This window comes from Dermacentor albipictus, unplaced genomic scaffold (genome assembly GCF_038994185.2).
Source record: "Dermacentor albipictus isolate Rhodes 1998 colony unplaced genomic scaffold, USDA_Dalb.pri_finalv2 scaffold_11, whole genome shotgun sequence".
Lineage (NCBI taxonomy): Eukaryota > Metazoa > Arthropoda > Arachnida > Ixodida > Ixodidae > Dermacentor > Dermacentor albipictus.
The window spans coordinates 3,990,423-4,011,901 of NW_027225565.1; the positions used below are offsets into that span (position 1 = coordinate 3,990,423).

Here is a 21,479-nt window from a genome sequence, read left to right on the forward strand (position 1 = left end):
TAACTTGCGATCTCGGCAGAACTAACTCTGTCCGGTTCGCGGAGGCTATTTTATTGTGCACGATATCGGACGGAATGCTCCTCCGATGTCTAGCATGCAGGCTTCCAGAGCGAGCACGCGCTTTCTCTTTGGAAGAAGCGAGAGGGGCTAACACAATTGTCGCAGCAGCAGACCGCCCGTCGGGAGCCGTGAAACAACCACCAAGCAAAAAGGAAAGACCATCTCCACTGCCGGTGGGGACGAGCAGGCCGCAAGCAGTCAGCAGCGCAGTGCAGGCAACAGGCGGCGAGAAAACATCCTCCGGCGGCTAACAGCGAGGTGAGAGGTGCAGCGGGCGACTTCCGGTCCGGAATGGTCGCTGCGGCGCAGAATTCGCCGAACCGCGCCGCACGGCTCCGCGACCGAGTTTCGAGCCCCGCAACCAAGCATCCAGCCTCAAGGCCGAGCGTACACTTCTCCCGCAAGGACAGAGTGGACCCCTGCTGCGCAGCGAGGTGCAAGCCATCGTCGGGGCGGGTCGGCGCGCCTTTGCCTATCTTGCGTGCCGACACCCGCGAGGGGGCGAGCTGTGTCGGAGCGAACCGGAAGAAAAGCGTTCGACCATACCAGAGGGCATCGAACTCCGAGAACATCAAAAGAGCTGTCCTGCGCCATCTCGAGGCTGGCTGGTAATCGAGGCAGCCAAGAAACATCCAGGGACCCTTTCGCCACCACGGACCCGGCACGTCCGACTGGGCAGGTGACGCCGCCGAGACGCAAGGTGACCCGGACCCAGCAGCCTTCTTGCCTCCTGCTGCGTCCCGTTACTGTCAAGCTGCTCCGTACCATCCTTCAACGTTCCGGCCTGGCTCGCGACCACCTACACGGCGACAACGACGGTCTGCAGCTAGAGCTGCTCCCTCACCAACATGGATGGACTCAAACCGTGTTGCTGTCGGAGTAGCATGTCCCTCTCGCAGGAAAGCCTCAGGTGACGGCGGCCTCTTAGCGGCTAAAGGGTTATTTTAAGGAGGGGGGGATGTGGGGATCGCACGCGCATCCCGATATCTCCGGAGCGGCCACGCGGTTATCACGCGATAATCACGTGCTCGCTCGCGGAGGGTAGCGTGGAGAGGGCACCTTCGCCACTCCCGCTGCTCTTCGCGCCTGGCCGCAACGCTGCAGCCATGGCACCCCGTTCCCTCCTTTCCCTTTCTTGGAACCGGGGAGACCCCCTCTCCGCCGCTCGGGAGAAGCGCTATTCCCCCGACGCATCTTTGTCTCACGGCGGAAGAGCTAGCGAACGGCCGCATCTCAAATCAGCCGCTGAGACCGCCGCACGCCGTCCCCCTGTGGCGCCCGGACCTTGGTGTGCGACTCACCGCCCCAGGGCCCGAGCGCGGATCCACTTTTGGGTGAGCTGAACTCTTATCAGCCTCTTTTGTGGTTCCCACATTGTGCGGTTTGTTTCGCCCCAGACGTGCGGAATGCTCCGCCGCTGAGGTTTTGTGTTGTGTTGTGTTGTGTTTGTGTGTGTTGTGGCTGTTGCTGTCTGTTGGAATCATTGTACACCAAGGTGAATAAACACCTTAGGTCGAGACTCACCCTGTCCCCACTGGCCTGAACCCGCCGTGGTCGCAACTCACTGCGAACCGCGGGTTAGGGGTCACAGCTCTGACTGCTAGGGCTGCTGCGAAAGTGCTAGGGAGCGACTGCCGCTCCGCCGGCGCTGTGCGATCCAGAGAAGGGTCAGGTGCGCACGCGCGAGCCTGAGTAATACCCCTATAACCTCTATATAACGAAGTAGGCAAAATCGACAATTAGCTTCGTTATATTGAAATTTTGTTGTATATAAATTCTACCTTTTATGCAAATAGTATAATCACCGATCGATTTTTCTTACAAGGGGCCGCAGAACATTCCAAATTATCGAGCAATCAAAAAAGCAAATTCAAATGACAAAACAATTCATTTTGATGACATTGGGAGTCGGCGATGAAGCATACGGTTTCATGCCACAACGGGACAGCTTCACATCGGCGGTACCAATTAAGCGAAGCCAGCCGCGCTTTCGCGTGCACTCAGCCCCCGCGGCTGATAGAGTTGCCCGCACTGGGACGAGGCTATCATTAAAAGCGCCAGCAGCGGGAAGCGAATGCTTCCTCTGTTTTTCGCTTTAACGAGTCACCAAAACTCAAGATAATGCAACCTCCAATACTAAGTCCATAAGAAGACAGCTTACATGATGCCATGCAGTCTCATCTTGGCTAGCCCACTCTTTGCACACACAGCAGATTACCTACAAAGCAGGGTCTATGGCTGCATATGCTTACAGCCGTGCACAGCCACCGCAGATACAAGCACGCCAGAAATTGTTATGTGCCCCAACTTACCCCGCCCCTCGTGCACACTTGTTCACGTTATTGCGAGCGAGCTCCCCTCCCCCTCTTTCCCTTTGCTCACGCAGGAAGGCAACACTCGTGAAGCCCCATTTTTCTTGTCTCACCCTCGCACAATTTCACTTGCACCTAAGGCACAAAGTGTGGGTGCCGCGACTGGATCTTATGGCACTTGGACTTCATGCATGATACGGCTCAACTTCGGTGGTCACTCTTGCGCAATTTGAGAAGTGTGTTTGCAAGCAGCCGCCTGTAATTCAATCATTTGACCATCTGCATCCATGGAAGCTTCCATGCAGAAGCGCAATTTCATTATATTGAAATTGCATGCATACACTTTGTTACATTGAGGTTCTAGATAGATGGTGTTCTATGGACAATAGGTTATGAAACGTTTAATACTTCGTTACATCGGCAATTTCATTATATTAAAGTTCGTTATATCGAACTTTAACTGTACAAGATAAATACCTCTAAAATGTACTAAACACACCCAGATTTAACAAAGCTATGACTGTACCTAAAGTGAAACACACTCATGTACTACGATGTGGCCAAGGCCTGAATAACAAACATCGCTAAACAGTTTCAGTATAAGCCCCCTGGTATTTTAGTATGCACAATTAAAATTTTGATAAAAATGAGAATCACGAATTCAAAAGTTGCGAGTGAAGAGGTTAGAAGAACTTATATGCTATGTGTTTATGCAACATCTCTTAAATTAGATTTTTGCAGTGATGCACCAAAGTGCAATAAGTTTTGAATATCTATACAGAGGGAAGAAATTTTAATACCTTCGTCAGCCATTTTCGAAAATCAACCACTGTAATTCTGGATGCCTCGGTATGGATCCCTAAACAACCTTGCTGACAGATTGTGACATGTTTGGTCACTCCCTGTCGCCACGTATAAGCCCGTCTAAACATGCAAACCAAAGAGAAAGAAAGAAAGGGTAAGACACATACCCTGTGCTGTCTGTGCATTGACATCGGCTCCATGCTCTATGAGCAGCTTCACGATGTCAGTGTGGCCTGCAGTGGCTGCCTCCATCAGCGGGGTCATATCCTTGAGGCCTCGGTCCTCCACGTTGGCACGCATCGCCAGCAGCAACTGCAGAATTGTTGAAACAGCAGTGAGCCCGCCAAGATACACCATCCTACACCTTTATAACCGAGGCAAATATGACGTACATGCTTTCACACAGCCAGAGAATTTAAATTGCAACCACGGGATCTGCTTTTTTGAGGAAGGTCCCCATTAAAGGGACAGACAAGCGCTCAAAACGTGAACCGAGATAACCCCGCTGATGGAATGATTCCCTCTCGTAGTGGCTATAACGAGGCATGTTTTTCTCACCAACTGGGGATTTCTATTTTTAATTCATCACTAAAAGTCGTGAAAAATGACCTTTGCCGCCCGACGCCGCAAAAATATAAAGCTGCATAAGAGGTCCACCATATGACTTCGATTTTATTCTTATTATTTTATTATTCTTGTATTTTATTAGTATTGAAATGCAGTATACAGTAAAACCTCATTAAACCATACCCGCTTAAAGAGTAGTTTCGTTTTAAAAGTAGTGAAGTCAGATCACCGATTCAGCGGCTATTGAACATAATGTGTTTTGTATCCGCATAAACCGTACCAGCTTAAGGGGGAAGGTGGGGATCAGAGCTAACATTTTTGTTCTTTGACCTAGAGCAACAAAATTTGGCAGCCACACTCAAAAGTGTCTGAAATTAAGAAATATGCAGTTTCCTTACAATACCTTAACTTGTTTTCAAGTTACAAAATGTTACATGTGTTCCGCTTGTGGAAAACCTGGCACTGTAACGAAACATGCCAGGGAGCTAGCTGCTTGTAGTTTTAATCTTTGCCCAGAAGTGCACCACAGGTTACAACAGTTCCAAAAATTTTTTAACTGATTTATTTTTATTTTATTTTACACAGAACATCATATTCACTTTTACTAATTGTACCAGAACTTGTCACTCACAAATTAGCATGCAGAAAAAAAATAAGCCCCCAGCAAGATATTGAAGACTGTCATACCCTCAAGGACACTTCAGGGAATACATACAAACAAACAGGAGCAAAATTGGTCCAGGTATTCCAATGCTACCCTTTCCACAAACGCAGAATGACCAAAACACACTTTTGAGAAAACGTCTCTCAAAGTTCTTGGAGCAGTTCACATCTCACAAAATGCACCAGGATTGTTGTTTTTGCTGTATTTGCTTACAGGTGACTTTTGGGTTCTCTGCCATTTGATTCACACAGTTCGAGGTGCCGACGTACGAATTACCTAGCCGCGCAACCCGAAGTGCCGATGCACGAAATGCCTAGTTGCGGACTCGAGGAATCGATACTTGATGTGCTTAGTCGCGCAGCCCGAGGTGCCAATGCGCAAAGTGCCTAGTCGTGGGCTCGAGGAGTCGACATTCGATGTGCTTAGTCGCGAAGTTCGAGATGCCCACGCGCAAAATGCCTAGACGCGGGCTCGAGGAGTCGACGCTCGATGTACGCAGTCACGCAGTCGGAGGCGCCAATGCACAAAATGCTTCGGCGAGGGTACAAGATGTCCACGCACAATGTGCTTGATCGCCAAGTTGGGGACTCGAAATGCTTAGCGGCGGGTACGAGGATTGTGTGCGCGATGTGCTTGGTCACAAATTTCTAAATACCAGGTGCTGAAAGGATTCCGCGCGCGAATTTTGGTCACGATGTCCGCGTCGCCGAGGCTCGGTATGCTTAGCTGCGGGTCTGAGACGTCCACAAACGTAGGAATTGGCCACGCTACTGCGAGTGGAGACTTCCAGTCCAGACTCACGAGGCGCAAAGAGCCGAGCAGACGACGCGAGCGCCAGCCCAATTGGCGAACGACGCTGGAGTCACGTGGCAGACACGGCCAATCGCAGACTCTGTAACGACCTTCAATCATTTGCTTTTTGTATGCTTGTTTCGTATAGAGGAGGTAGCTAAGTGGCGAATTTGAAGAGGGAGAAATGCGCTTTCCAACGAGACTGAGATGGCGACGCTCGGTTGTGCCGTTCCAGAGATATTGCAGCTTGAAAAATGCTGTTTTTCTTTATTTCCGCTAAATTTTTCGCCACCTACCTTGGCTGATAAAACAAATTTTTTAGAGCACTTCTACGTGGTTTACAGTGATGAAATTTCGGAATCAGATAGAAAAAGAGTAATAGAAATTGAATATGTGATTTTCAAAAATCTGATTGCAAAAGCCACGTCCTCCCTTAATGCGTACGGTTTATATGCAGAAGACAAAGATAATGATGAACAACAGGGCAAGGGAACAGGAGTTCAGAATCACCAGTGAGCCTCTAGAGTCTACGAAGGAGTACGTTTACCTAGGTCAACTAATCACAGGGAACCCTGACCATGAGAAGGAAATTCACAGAAGAATAAAAATGGGTTAGATTGCATACGGCAGACATCGTGAGCTCCAGACTGGAAGTGTACCGTTATCAAAGGAAGGTATACACAATCAGTGCATTTTACCTGTGCTGACATATGGGGCAGAGACAAGAAGCTTCAGAACAAGTTAAGGACCGCGCAAAGAGAGATGGAACGAAGAATGCTGGGCATAACCTTAAGAGAGAGAAAGAGAGCGGTTTGGATCAGAGAGCGAAGGGGTATAGACGATGTTCTAATTGATGTTAAGAAAAAGAAATCGCGCTGGGCAGGTCATGTAATGCGCAGATTAAATAACCGTTGGACCATTAGGGTGACAGAATGGGTACCAAGAGAAGGGAAGCGCAGAAGAGGATGGCAGAAGACTAGGTGGTGTGACTAAATTAGGAAATTTGCGGGTGCTAGTTGGAATCAGTAGGCGCAGGACAGGGGTAATTGGAGATCGCAGGTAGAGGCCTTCGTCCTGCAGTGGACATAAAATAGGCTGATGATAATGATGGTTAACATGTAGCATTTCCACTTTTCGTCGTGCAAACATGGCGGTGCATCGCCTCCATCGGGTCGCCTGAAAGAACAAACCTCAGAGATTGGAACCATGGATCGGAACAACGGCTGCCAAGCGTCCTGTGCGTTTGCGCGTGAAGCCACATCATTTCGGCGTCGTGCCAGAGAGCGTTGTGGCGTCGTGCAAACAAGGACTCGCGTCATGCCAAAGCTCGGATAAAGCAGACGCCGGGTGCTCAGCATAGAAGAACAATTAGACATCGTTCATGCTACCAAACGGGACACGAAGTCGGCGTTGGCACGCGACATGAGTCTACTGTTGACTACGGCGTGTGCATTTGGAATGCAACGCAGTCTCTCGGCAGCGCTGCTGCGACCGCGAAGAGATGTCGGCTACGAGGTTAGACTTTTCGCCATTGTTGCCTCTGTTGTTGCCGAAGTATCACCTAGCGACAGTGATAAGGACAACATGGAAAGCGACAGCACGGGCGATTCAGGCCCGACAGTGGCAGAAGCTGCGTGTTACGTCAGCCTCATTAATGCAATCGTCGCGATATCAACAGCACCCTGCAATGAAAATGGCGGCACGCAACATCTGCCGCGCTACCGCAACCGTGCATGGAGAATATGCAACGCCAACAAGGAATCTGCCATGCGAATGTTTGCTGAGGAGAGGGGCTGGCTGAAAAGCTGGCTCGCAGCTTTAGCAAGTTCAAAGTCGCGGTCGTCGCTATTAGGCCGCCGCAGCATTCAAACGAAAATAACACTTTTGTCGCGCGAAGTGAATAAATACTGCATGCTTTTTCCCCTTTCATCGCACTCTCTCTGACAGGTAAGTGGGCAATCTCATGGTATTTCGGTTAAGCAGTACTACGGCATAGTACATACTTTTTCTGAGCTCTGGCGAACTACCGTTTAACGAGATTTTACTGTACTTTTTATTATTGTAAGTTTTTCCAGACTTACTATGTGCAGATAAGCCTTCGTTTGTAGTGAGCAAAAAAGTGGGGCTTCCTTCGCCTTCATTTTCGATGAGTTGGCTTGGCTCGTCTATCGACAAACAATGACAACGAGGGCCGGCCAGCCATGACGTAGGCGTGTACTTCGGGAAAAAACACGGTACAGTCGATTGAATTTTCGGACGCCCAAATTTTCGGACATGCCTGATATTTCAAACATCTTTGCGGCACCGCCACGAGTCCCATAGAATTAATGTATAAGGACATCTGAAGTTTCGGACGCTCGAACCCCCCGCCATCCAATTTTCCGGACTTTTTGACGCGACGGAAGGTCCTTTGGCTCCTCGCGTAGCGCCCTTGCGCAGGAAATCGACTTGTGGCCGAAGCATATCACCACTTTGAACCACAACTAGCCAAATCTAGCCGTCACACACTGATGTGGTCTGGCCACGCTAGCTCTGTTCATCGCCGCACTTCCGCTTCCGCCTCCGGCGGAGTTTACAGAGCGGTGCCATTTCATTTGTTTGCGTAGAACACTTTTGGCTAGCGTGGTGTGTGGTTGTGCTGTGGTGTCAAGTGTGCTCTGCGACGCTAGGCCTAGGTGCTTCGACGCTCATCTGCGAACTCCACTGTTCGCAACCTGAGGATTTCGCTTGCCTTTGATGGCCCCCACTCCGTCTTCGTCGTCCTCACCGTGTGGGGGTTCCACTCTGCGTGCGGCTAGGGCTGAAGGCGAGCTCCGGATCTAGCCCCACACAGTCGCTTCGTGGTACTCCCAACCCGTAGCACGCGAATCGCGGCTACGCCGGGTTCGCACGAATAAGGCAACCAGCGGTATCAACGGTAATAACGTTTATTGCTATTAGCAATAGCGAACACTCGCAGAGGGACGTCCTCTCAGTAATAGTAGAAAATAGGCTTGCCTAGTTGTCTGGGTGGGTCAGACAAACGAGATACTCACGGGATGCGGCAGGTGCTGTCGTCCAGGCGGTCCAGGTGTCGGCGTCCCAAGAGAGCGAGTCTCTCCCGGTGGCGCGCTTTTAAGCCTTTTTACCTTTTTGCAAGGTTAAGTCCTCCTCGCCCGCCGGATAGGTTTCCCTTTCCCGTGAGTTGCGTAGGGCAAGAGGGGTACGCGCGTCACCAGAGCAACGGAGAAAGGGAGGGCGCGTAGTGCCTCTCTCCCTTGTCTGAGCCGGCCCGACCAGTCGCCACGTGTGAACGGGACGCCGCGGGTACGCGAGAGGAAATGGAGGCGGGTGCTCCCCACAACCGATGGCATTGAAGCGCGGAAAGCAGTACCATCAGTTAACGATGGAGAAGAACGTCGCCATTATTAAGCAAGTCGTGAGTGGCCCATCACAGGCTGACGTGAGCAAGGAGTTCGGCATGGAGCAAGGAGTCAGGTTGTGGGGGATTCAGAAGACTCCGATGTTGAAAATGAGGAACCAATGCCTGCGCCGCCTACAAGCGCTGAGTTGACGCGAGCACTGTTGACTTTTTCATCAGTGTACAGTGCTGACACGACCCTTGCTCAGAGCGAGGTGAATATGATCGCATGCAGTCAGAATGCCGTCCAAACAACAATCAACCAAGCCACTGCAGCAATAAAACCGGCTGCCCAACGATGCACATGTACATAATAAACCGGCAGTCGGCTGCATACAGAGTTTTTGAATGCGTTTTTTTATAGCCCCTTTACTGATGCTTTGGCAGGGTTTCGGAAACCTGGTACTTCGCCCTTTACCTCTAGATCCGAGAAAAAAAGAAAAAAAATGTGTTTTTTGCATGCATTCATTTTTTCGGACTGCCTGAATTTTCATACGTTTTTACATTCCCTAGAGGGTGCGAAAAATCGGTCGTTGACTGTACTAATATAAGGAATGTCTGTACAAAATAATGTCTGTACAACAACGGGAATTATTGCACCAGCTCTTTACTTGCAAAGTGGTTGAAAAGGACAAAATTTAGGGGCTTAACCCCAGTTACAATCACTCCTGTGAAAGCAGAACAATGGGTGGCTTTCACTACTAGCGAGGCGGGCTATTGACATCGCTCTCACTTCTCAGAGTTGCTGAAAGAGGGACTCTTAAATTTTTTAGAGGCTGCTCAGATAAAAAAAATTCTTGTTGAAAAAATTCTTCGGTTGTAGTTTTGGAACTACCACCGCTGCAGACGTAAGGACTACCGAGGGTGAGCTTTGCAATGCGCCAGAAAAAACTAAGTCCTTAAAAATCAGTCCCTTTATTATACCCCTGACACACGGGCACTCTAAAGTCCTTTAGGTAAAAGGACATCTACCGGAAAGGCGTTCAAGTGCAGTGACACACGACAAATGAGCATCTCCTTTACGGCAAAGTTCCTTTTCGGGAAAGGAGATCGCGCAACTACTTTTCGAGCGGAAAAGGAGTTGCGACAAGGAGTTGCGACAAGTTGCGACCAACAAGACTACACAGCGGCAGAACATTAGAACCACCACCAGAGATAAATGCAACAAAAGAGCAAAAACAGCACATGGAGGACGGTTGGCCACTCCGTTCATCTTCATAATGATAATGTGCCTTAGGTTTTACTTTGTTATGGTTCTCTGGTGCAGGCTTGGTGCAATTTTAGAGTAAAATGCCATTTTGGAGCAGGGCCCTATAACGTAAACTATTCGAACCTGTTTTTATTCCCATTTCCCGATGTCAAATTTACGTAAGCACTGATGCAAGCATCAGGCGGTGACTCACAGTTTTGCTTAACAGGCCAATGAAACAATTTTCTAGTTTATAAGAGGTCACTTATGTTTGCTTTCAAAGCAAACAGCTTTGCCTTCTTATGTAATTGGCAGACCAGAGGTGAGGAGCACAAAAGTTGAGAGGGTTGTTGAGGGGGTTTTGGTGGGGCCGGGCTAGCATAGTGAAAGTAGATAACCTGATGAGGAGGGTGGTGCCAGCATGTGCAATTGGCCCACTTCTTGCTTAGCTTTTGGTGCTTAGTAGAAAATCGCGGCAGCGTGCAACGGAAGAGTAAAAATGCAGGGAAAACGGATTCTCATGGAAGACAATTCGGCAGAGCTATGTTGTGTACGTGCCAAGAGGGCTCAACATTACGCTGCCATGGAAAAATCTTTGTTACATGCAAATGAACCCATTCTCCCCAGCAAAAAAAAAAAAAAGAAGTAATACATACAGTGCAAGTAATAAAGGTGCAAGCAAGTAAGGAGGACACTGATCACCTTTTTGTCAACCAAGCAGCATCGCGCACGCATCAGCTCTCAATGCATAAAACTACTGCATTGATCGCACCATCGCAAAGCTAGCTTGGCCACCCAACTCATTGTCGCCTCATGCACGCCTCACAACTGGCATATAAAAAAAGGAATCAATTCAATTCTGTCCCCGGTCACAGTGCCAGTGTCGCTGGCTGTAACGCCCTGAACAGCAATTTTCACACCGTTGAAACTACACTGTGGTGCAGCAGTGGCGCAATTTAGGTGAAAAAGTCCCTTTAGGAGCAGTATGGAGCAATGAATTCCAGTCAGTGAAGATTGGCGCAATTGACGCAGCATTCCCACCAATGGGTTTTGTGGCAGACAGGCGAGTGACAGACAGGCGATGTGAGCACAGCCCTAAAACTTTTGACCAAATGCAGAGGGCTGACGGTTGAAAGGTGTTGAATTGTAAATCATAATTTCTTTTTTGTTTGGTCTAATTTCACATAACCAGTGCGTATACGTCATATACTTACCTAACATTATGAAAAATGAACCTAGAAAATTTTGGGATTACTTGAGCAATGCTGATAGGCACGTGATGCCGGTTTCAGTTGATGGTAACTCTGTTGCAGATCGACAAGTTATCGCTGAATATTTTAATACTTATTCTACTGGAGTGTTTTCGAAAGCAAACACACGCGTGGAATCTGCGTCATGGGGCATTTTTAGCATCCCAGGTCGATTTTATTTCATATCACAGTGTAGTCGCAATGCTGTTAAACCTGAAAACAAAATCAACTTGTGGTATTGATGGTTTGCCCAATATTTTTCTTCATCAATATGCCGAAACTATTGCTTAATTTCTTGCGATTTTGCTTCGATGTTCACTATTATGTACAAGGCTACCTGATGAATGGAAGACAGCTCAAGTTATACCCATCTATAAAAAAGGTGACCGTTTGTTATTAGAAAATTATCGCCCAATATCTTTAACATCTCCTTGTTGTAAATTATTGGAACACGTAGCAAAACGCATCATTCAATTTCTTGAAGAAATCTCTATACTATCAAGCTTTCAACACGGATTTAGAAGAAATTTTTCTACTGCTACACAATTGGTCATGGTAGTTCATTCATTTGCAGCATGCATAGGTAATAATGAACAAATTGACACGATATTCTTAGATTTTAGCAAAGCGTACGGCAGTTATTCATGATAAATTGTTCGATAATCTCATAATATGAACCTTCCCGACATTTTGGTCTCTTGTGTTTCCAATTACCTACATAACCGAACGCAGTTTGTTTCAGTTGATGGTTTTGATTCCTGCAGTCTTCCTGTAACATCTGGTGTGCCTCAAGGAAGTGTTCTCGGAGCATTGCCGTTTCTTTTATATATAAATGACATTGTCTCTGTAATAACTCCTGGAACTCAAATTAGGTTATTTGCAGATGATGTTTTATTTCTTGAAATCAGAGGTGTAGCTGATCAGGTTGAGTTGAATTCTAATCTTACTAATGTATCTAAGTGGTGCATAGATTTTAGCATGACTGTTAACACTGATAAAACTGTTCATATTTGTGCAATGCTTAAGAAAACTCCTCTTAAATATACTTATAACCTGACATCTCTTCCTTTGAAACAGGTTAGCAGTTACAAGTACTTAGGAGTGTCAATCACTAATGACCTCTCTTGGAATCTACACATTGATAACATTTACTCGTCAGATTTCCGCAAATTTTGTTAAGACAAACGTCGAAATTTTCCTCCAAAGGTCGAACTTCTTAGCCATTTCACATTCATACTTAGACCTAAGCTTTTATATTGCTCTATTGTACGGGATCCTTACACTAATATTAACATTAAAAAGTTTGAAAGGATTTAGCGAAAAGCTGTCAGGTTTATCTATTCTAAATTTATGTACACTTATTCTCCTTCTGAGCTCATGAAAGCTAACAACAATGAACTACTTGAATCCTTCACTTATTCTCCTTCTGAGCTCATGAAAGCTAACAACATTGAACTACCTGAATCGAGAAGGAAAAAATGTCGTCTGAATTTTTTAATGTCGTCTGAATTTAATCTGAATCATCGTCTGAAATGTCGTCTGAATTTCTTAATGGTGAAACAGCTATTGATCAGACACAGTATTTTTCCCCTTTGTCTACAAGACCTATGTGACAATACCAAAAAACTTTCTAACCCCTTACTTTGCGAGAACAAACATTTACAAGTTTCCCTTTTTTCCGTGTTCTGTGTCCGACTGGAATAGCCTAATGGCTATGAATAGATAATCATGTCATTGTGTGTTCTTTCCTCAGGTGCTATCATTTTTCTTTTCTTGTTGTTCTTTTCTTTTTGTGTAATACACCGGGTTTCTACCAAGCTGACATTTCCAAATTCCCTGAGTTTTCCAGGTTTTCCCTGCGTGCCTTTGCAAAATTCCCTGAGGAAAGCAGAACTATGTTTTATGTCAAGATGGGCTGAAACCATGTCGCCCAATGCTGTCACTCTCTAGTAAGCACATGAAAAAGACTCAATCCAGTTTGAATACTAAGGAGTAGTGCTTATGTTATTCAGGAAGAGAACAGAAGGGAGAGGTTACTAAAATGCACAGCAAATAAAATGTCTTTGAAAAAAATTGCACATCAAGCTGGGCATTCTCACCTACGAATAAAAAGGAGATGCATAAAAAAACAAATATTTTCGAATAAGAGCTATTTCTATCAATTGATAGCAAGCTTAGTGGTATGCGGCCCGAACTTTGTCACAATTGAGATCCTCCCTCAACAGCTCGTAAGCCTACCTCAACTGTGCTGACATACTCTCAGCCCGTGCACGACGCCTCATGCAATGCTGCGTTTCACTGTATTAACGAGTTTATTTTGGTTTGGATGAGAGACACCTACCCCTCTGCATCAGCCGACACTTTGTTTCTTGAGCAAAAGCTCCTTCAAAACGGCGGCAGCACACTACCTTTCCCGTTCATTCCTCAATGTGTAGGTCCTTTCTGTTATTGTCCCCCTTCGGCCACTCGTTCGCCCCACAGACCATTTGAAGCATCTTCTTGGTCAGTTGCACAGTCCGCATCCGATTTTTCGAACTCCCTAAAGGCCGCGAAAACGTCTGGAATATTGCCCAGTGGGAAAAATAAATGGCCGTCATTTCCTGCCCTTAGAGTAAAACCACCACAGGCCCATTCGGAAACACTCTGAAGGCCTGTCGGTACATGTATATTAGGCATATCGGTGCTCGTTCTGTGACAGGAGATACCGGGTGCACGAGTGTATAATTAAGGAATACATACTGTGTCCCATGGCAATAGCCAGTTCGCACACTTGTTATGCTTCACTGCAATACTTTTTCATATGCTTCACCAAGTAATATTTCTGTAAAGAGGCGAAGCTGACTTTCAGAAACTGGCATTAGCAACGCACCATGCTTTCTAAGCTTCTAAGCCAATCGCGAGGACCACAAAGGCGGAGTTCGTGCCATTGCTGACAGCAGCAAATTATTTCACTGAAAAACACAGCACCCAACGGCAAGAAGCTTAATAGCAAACGTCGAAGCAGTTAGGTCTATCAATACCACAGTGGTGGCTATGACTGCCAGCAGATCTGCCGTTTCGGACCTGCGGTCACGGCAAAACGTTTGGAAAATCGGACGGCAAAGAGTTCTTACATCCGAAATTTCAGACGTTCTGGTACATTGACTCTATGGGGTATGTGGCAGTGCCGCGAAGCCGTCCCAATTATCGGGGTCCGGAAAGTCGGTCGTTGACTGTACACTGGCAACTGCTCCGGCCTACGACAGGGCGTCACAGATGATTCATTACGATTCCCGTCTGTTACTGAGCCCGCATTACCGCAACTTTCGCCCCTTTCAATAAAATTAGTTCATTTTCCCTGATAGAGACACAAATTCCCAGAGTTTTCCTCGAGTTTTTCAAGACTACTCAAAATCCCTGAGAATTCCCAGTTTTCCCGATTGGTAGACACCATGAATAAAGATATATTGTAAATTGTGTTGCCCATCCTGCTTGGACCAAATTGGTCTGCAGTATGTAATAAATAAATAAAGATGAGGAGCTTTCATGGTTTTCCTGACGTCGCTTAACAAACAAGCGAACTGGGGGTGGTCCGAAAAATTTTTTTACCAATCCTGGAAGGCTGATTGCAAAAATGGAATAGGAAAGTTTGGAATAGCTCTATGTTATAGTTCTCCATGATGGTGTAAAGCACCGCTCTTTGCTCAATTTCGCGCAATTGGCACACCACCACCAAGCACTGACGTGATTATCACCTCAGTGCAAGGTGGGCTGGATAGTCAAGGCACTGGGACCAAACAAAGAACAGCACAGGTGCGTATGCTCTGCCTTTGGCCCATCCCAGTGCAAATTCAATTCATATCCCTCACTTAGCACAAGCACTTGCCAGCACTTGGGCACTCCATGCAGTCACTGAAACCTATTGGGTTCTTTTACAAGGGCAGCCAGGAGGGGACATGGAATACCTGTGCCAGCTCACAGTATCCCGAGGCGCAGGCAAGAGAGAGCAGGCTCTCCCCTTCTTCAGTGACCTCGTTGACGTTGCGGCCCTCGTCAAGCAGCTGACGCACGGCACGTACGTCCCCCTCACTACACGCTTCCGCCAGGGTCCTGCTGCTGTTGACTGCTGCTGCAGGTAATCCTCCAGTTGTTCCTTGCTGTTGCTCCTGCAATTGCTGCTGAGGCTGCTGCTGTTGCTGCAATTGCTGCTGTAGTTGCACTTGCTGCTGCTGCTGCTGTGGCTGCTGCTGCAGTTGCTGCTGATGCTGTGGTTGCTGCTGCTGATGGGGGGCACCCCCGCCGTGCTCGGCCCGCATGCGCGTGAGCGCAGCCGCCGCCTCATCCAGGGCACAGCTCACCGAGGTCGTCAGCCGCCGAAGAACTTCCGGGTCCGCGAACTGTTTGCCCTCAAGGGACAGCTTGCTCAGCCCTGCACCCACACAGACATGCTCAGATTAACTAACCAACCAGAACAGTCGACCATCTGCCTGCAATGCGTGCACTACCATGGGCATAGAGGTATAGGAGTAGGGTTGCCTACTGTCCCAAATTTAGCGGGACGGTTTCCGACTCTTGAGCAAATGTCCCGAGTCTCAACTTGACCCTTAGTGCCAGGACAGCCAAATGTGCCTACTTAGGCTTTTTAAAATTTTTTTTACGATGGTTTTTACAATAAAAACCATCGTTCCTTTTAATAATACCCGACAGCTCGGTTGCACATTCTCTTTTTTCTTCTGTAGAATTGTCAAAAACATAAATGCGGTTTAGTTTTTGTCATGGCTCTAGTTTTGCTGTTGGCCTTAACGGTTCAGTTTATCTGTACTATATGTATTTGTAGCCGTGTTAGCCAGGCAACTACTGCATCTTTCTTGTAAATAAAATTTTTGCACAACTCCATACAGACATGCGGCTTCTGGTATTGATGGGGTCAGTCATCCTGGCCCCCTTTAGACTTTGCCCATTCCAGAGTTGGCAACACTGTATAGTAGGCTTTCCCCTATTAGCGGCGAGAAGTTGGAGTGGCGCCCTCTCGCAAGTGACATCATGGCCAGGACGCCGCTCACTCGGCTGCCGTGCATGCTCGTTCCCTTCATGTATGCTTGGGATATGGGTTGCTCAAGCCGTACTTATTGAAGAGTATGCCGGCTTTTTTCTGCTGTCATGCGTGAACTGGAGTTCCTTCTTCAGAAGCACGAGACGAGAAAATTTGCGACTTGGATATCGTAAGCTATGTAGTCTTGAAGGAGTCTACTGGTATTGCAATGCATGTATACATCGCGTCTGTCTATAAATATTGCGAAAGTCTGCAAATTCAAGACGTAAAGTTCTGTATGCTGATTTGCTAAATGCTAACCATTCCCTTAGTACTTAGTTAAGAGAAGCATTGCATTTTACATAAAAGAAAAATCTTGGTATGTGGTGTCAACATGTCCGTGTTAGAAAGACACTGCCCAGCAAAGCGGTCATCATGATTCTTATTACTATGGTGAGTTGTTCTAGTCAAATATAGCCGCTTTATTAATGTGTAAAAGAAAGAGTTAGGCGCACATTTCGTATGAAAAAGTTTGCTGCTACTTTCACCGCTCTATGAAACAGGCCCCCATAAAACGAATTGCTCATGGCTGCTAACATGACGGCGCATCCTGTAGAGTGTTTACATAGTCAATTCACAAATATCATAGCAGCAATCACCTGAAAGAAAAGTTTCGTGGTTAAGATCGAGAGCCAATCAATTGCAAGCGATGAAATGTTTCATGGCAGCCCTTAGTAGCTTTTATTGACAATATGGCACACCCCTCACACAACGGTAGCAACTGAGTCATTATGTCAAGGCATGCATTGTTCGCGAAACCCATCATTTCACTTCAACTTCGAATTGAGACCATCAATCAGCTTTTTACAGTGCCAATTGCAACGCCTAAAGTATACTCAAGCTCCTACCGTGCAGCTTAGGGTGAACTTTCTGCCTCACCGTGTTTCGATCCAGTGTTGTTTAATTATACAAAGGGAGAACTATTCACTTTGCCAGTACATAAAAGAGAAGCTTGCAAACATTTATAAGGAAGACACCACAAGCCTTACATATTTCACTTGATTTTTGACCCTCCACCGGGGATTTATACAGTAAAAGCTCGTTAATTTGAACCGCAAGGGGAAGCCGCTTCAGTTCGAATTAACGAAAGTTCGAACTAACGAAAGTGAAAGAGTACACTGCGATTTGGAAGCAGTAGGGCATGTCAGAAATTTAATGCTTGAAAATGTCCGTGATAGTAGTCTGCCTTTTTTCATTGAAGGCGACAGCTAGCACTTTTTGCTCTAACGAGCAAATGTGGCGAAAGGCCTCCTCTTCGCCTTCTTCAAAACTGAAGAAGAGACGGGCAGCATTCAATCCAGCCATGACCTCCACAGCGGAGGGCCGCACTGGCGCTTCGTCTTCCTCTCCCTCGTCATCACTGGCAGCGACAGGTTCAGCAGTTCTGACCTGAGAAATTATGTCCTCATCTTTCAGCGCACCACACACCACTGCACCCTCGTCCACGTCGACATAGTCAGCAAAGGAGATTTGCAAAGCCCCCGAGATTCGGGACAGGCAAGAAGTCTCAGAGGTCAACGAAAAACGGAGAGAAGGCAGCCGCCGCTGCCTTCTGGCTGACATCGCGCCGGTTAGATTTTTCTAGATTTTGCTCTCTCTCGCCATTCTCTCCATTCCGGAGGCGACGCAGCCTTGTGTGTAGGCAGTACAGTCGCCGACCGATTTTCCGGACTCCAAAAATTCGGACATGCCCGATTATTCGGTCAGCTTCGCGGCACCGCCATTCTCCCCATAGACCATAATGTATAACAACTGCCGAAAGTTCGGACGCCCTGCAACCCCTCGTCTGATTTTTCGGACACTTCTTGAGCCAACTCGATCGAGGGCATCATGCACCGACTCTGACCGTGGCGCATAGTTCGACTTGCTGAACGCCATTTTTGTTTTGAACGGTGCCTCCTTGCTGCCCCACGAAGTGGCGCTACTGGAAATCCCCGCTCATCATCATCGTTTCTGCCTGGTTCGGTAAAGTGGTCATACAGTAGTTCTGGTTTCAGCTTAGTAAGCCATGTCAAGACAATCCAGCAGCTGATTTCTTTCGCACACGACGCTGCGAGCAGCACGTTTTTCGTTTGTGCGACTGATGTCGGCACGGTGGTGTTTGCGTTGTGTGCGGTGTCGAGGTTTCGGTGATCCAACGCGGCGTACGGAAACATCACGTCAAGTGTCTAATGGCGCCGACAGTGCCCGCGCGGACTGCGCTGGGGAATGCCGGCAAGCGGGTGCCGGGAGGCCTAAGATTTGTCGCCTTCCGATGTGCTCCCTACTGACGCGGAAAATATTCTGCCGAGACCTGCGCAGTGGTTGCATTGCGTTTCCGGACACCGTCTCATTTGACAGTTTCACAAGTGCTGACACTGCTGTACTGACATGCACAGAACTCGACGAAGGCGAGATCGTCAGGTTTCTGCTGCTCCGCCAGACCAATGCCTCCTTTACTAGATGCCAGCCGCATTGCTCGCTTTCCCATTGCGGCAGCGGTTCCCTTAGTTGAAGTTCGTTCAGCATAAATTCCGTGAGGCGGCGCTCGTTGCCTTTTCAACTTCCGGCGGATGTGGCAGCGGCGGCTGAATGCTCCGCCGGCGCTTTATATGCGCGGGCGTCTGTTAGCGAGCATTATCGCGGGCCTCCAAGATTGCAACAGACGCCATGGTAATCTCGGAGGCCACAGCACGTGATCTACGTTGCAGACGTCCACCACAAGCGGCGCTCATTGCCTTTTCGCGGTAAAGTCCCTTGATAATTTGAAAGTACCGCCACTCTTTGAACTCTGCCGCCGCCGCGCGACCTCCTCGCCTCCTCCTCGCCCCTTGCGTGTCCCCCCCGGGGCAACCAGTTTTGCCCCCATTTTTCTGCACGACGATTGGTCTCCCTGCCGTTGCCCTTGGAAACGCGCGGATCTTGAGTTTTGCTTGTGTTTTTCTTTTTCGTTCGCGCCATTTTCTTCCTGAGCACGGCTTGATCGGTGCTTTAGCTCGGCGTAGCGAACGTTGTGCGCACTGTTTCTGGTCTATGTGCTTGCGCTATGCCGGGCTGTTGCGCATATAACTGCAGCAAGAAACCTGAAGATGGTTATGCCGTTTTTATGATACCACAACGAAAGCGTAACGGCTTGCGTAGGAAGCAGTGGCTGCATGACATTGGCCGAAGCAACTTTGTTCTGACAAAAAACAGCGTTGTTTGCGAGCTGAGGAGTCTTTCTTATAGCTCGTAGCAAAGCATCCCGTAATGCTGCATTTTTTTATCATTCTTCCAGCCTGCTCACCAGCGTTTTTGTTGCGGTTGTCCTCAGTATGCTTAATATTCTGGGGTGGCTCCATCACTTCGCACGTCGCTAACTGTTGTTATTCAGTCGGAAGCGCATTATTATTGATTCTGCTTTGCGCCCTGAAAAAATTAGTGGCAAGTATCCCCGTAGTATTGTAGGTGATGAGCGTTCACTAGTCAAAATTGAGCTTTTTTTTAAGTTTTAAGGCGAAAGCCTTTAGATCTTTATGTTTCAAGGCCGCGTTCTAAACTGGAAGTATCACGTGACCCAAGGAAGGCCAGAGGGGACCCAAAGCATGTATGAGAAAATGATTACCCAAGTTAATTAATGAATCATTAGTGGTTGACATAAGGTGAATTAGGGAGGATTAAGGTTGATTAGAGTGTATTAAAGAAGATTAAGGTGGATTAGGGTGCATTACGAAGGATTAAGATGCATGAATAAAGATTTATGTGCGTGGAGGAGAATTAAGGCGGATTATGGTGGATTAAGGTGAAGTGTTGATGAAAGGGTATTAAGACCGATTGGGGTGGACTAGGGTGCATGAACAACAATCCAATCACTAATCAATCATTACTTTGGTAATCATTAATCATCTCTTATACGCAGCTGCACATGCTTTGGTTCGCTTCCCGCCTTCCTTCGGTCACGTGATATTTTTTGTAGCTCACAACGGGACCTTGAAACAGAGGTCTAAGGCTTTCGCTTAATAAGCCACACACAAAGGGATGTGTCACAAGCAATACTAGACCAGACCCACGAAGTAAAGCATCTGATCATGTGGCAGAAAAATTGTCTGGAGTATAGAACTCGCCTCAAAGCTCCCTTTAAATCAGTATACCCCGTTCATACGGCTTTAAGAAAAAACCAACCTCCTCATAAACGTTGCCTCCAGCATTATCGATGCTGTTATTAGCATTTCTCAAAATTTTCAACCCCACTGGGGTGCGCAACTGGCCCAATATAACACGCCTCCATAGAATCCTGCGGCCCGTCCGCGGGAGCCCAGGAGGAATAGCGTGCCGTGCGCAGCCGGCGGGCGAGGAGAATCGAGGAGGAAAGCGCCGCGAGGAGGAGAGTGTCGCTACTTTCAAATTATCAAGGGGCTTTATTTAGCGGAGTAGAGAAAAGGGAGAGGGCCAGGAAACGAGTTTACGGACAACGCGGCTGGCATCTAGTAAAGGAGGCATTGGCCAGACGATGACTCCGAGTCGGAAGATGACGCACCATGTGCTACGCTGCCGTCGCATGCGGAGCGTGCACAAGCAGCGACTGTGCTTTCAGCTGCCTATAGTGACTGTACGACCCTCTCCGAGATTCAGGCTTATCTGATTGCGCGTAAACGGAACAGCGTGCAACGGCGCACTCACGATTTCTTCAAGCCTACTGCCGAGCCCGAATAAGTGCGTGGAAATAAAGGATTTCATTTTTTTTTTTCTTAATCTGCTTTTTCGGACACCTGTTTATTCGGACATTTCCGCAGTCCCTGTGAGGTCCGAATAAACGGTCGGTGACTGCATACGCGTTTCTCTGGCCGTTTGCCAGGCGCCAAGCTGCTGGCACTATGGTGCGTAGTTTGAATTATCCGTGGCGGAACCATCTTGCGTTCGTACTAATGGGCTCTTTAATGCATAGACTTCTGTGGCACTTGGCCGGACCAAATCGTACAGTTCGAATTATCCATAAATTCGAATTATTGAAGTTCAATTAACGAGCCTTCACTGTATCTTCAATATGTCCCATACTGCTAATCAATGACACTTCGGCTTCTTTCTTGCTGCAGCCACGCAGTCCAAAAAACATAATTCAATAAAAAATTTGGGCCGAGCAGCCTTTGTCAGTTTGCCAAATAGATTCGTGATGTATGTTCTTCAAGCAATAAGCACCAGTAAATTGCTCAAGTGAGTCGAACGTGTCGCACGGAAACGGGCATATATATATATATAGGGGCTTCCTTCTACGTTCAGCACGCAGGACCCGACGTAACACACGCAGGAAAGAGACGACGAACTTTTTGGAAGTCTTCTTTACTTAAAGGGACCCTGAAACGATCTTGACGATTTTCTATAAGCGTGCTGTGTCGTTAGAGTAGGTCCTTCTGA

The 21,479-nt window shown here is 47.5% G+C and overlaps 1 protein-coding gene across 18 annotated transcripts in view; it reads right to left on the bottom strand.

The window, feature by feature from the left end:
- The window catches only part of mask (multiple ankyrin repeats single KH domain), a 332,919-nt gene that overhangs the window by 275,154 nt on the left and 36,286 nt on the right, over positions 1-21,479 (bottom strand). For all 18 annotated transcript variants that reach the window (XM_070528438.1, XM_070528443.1, XM_070528429.1 and 15 more), the window contains 2 exons: positions 14,983-15,446; positions 3,344-3,488 (listed from right to left, as the gene is read on the bottom strand). In XM_070528438.1, coding sequence (XP_070384539.1) covers positions 3,344-3,488; positions 14,983-15,446 — 609 coding nt within the window. The remainder of the gene's footprint in view (positions 1-3,343; positions 3,489-14,982; positions 15,447-21,479) is intronic.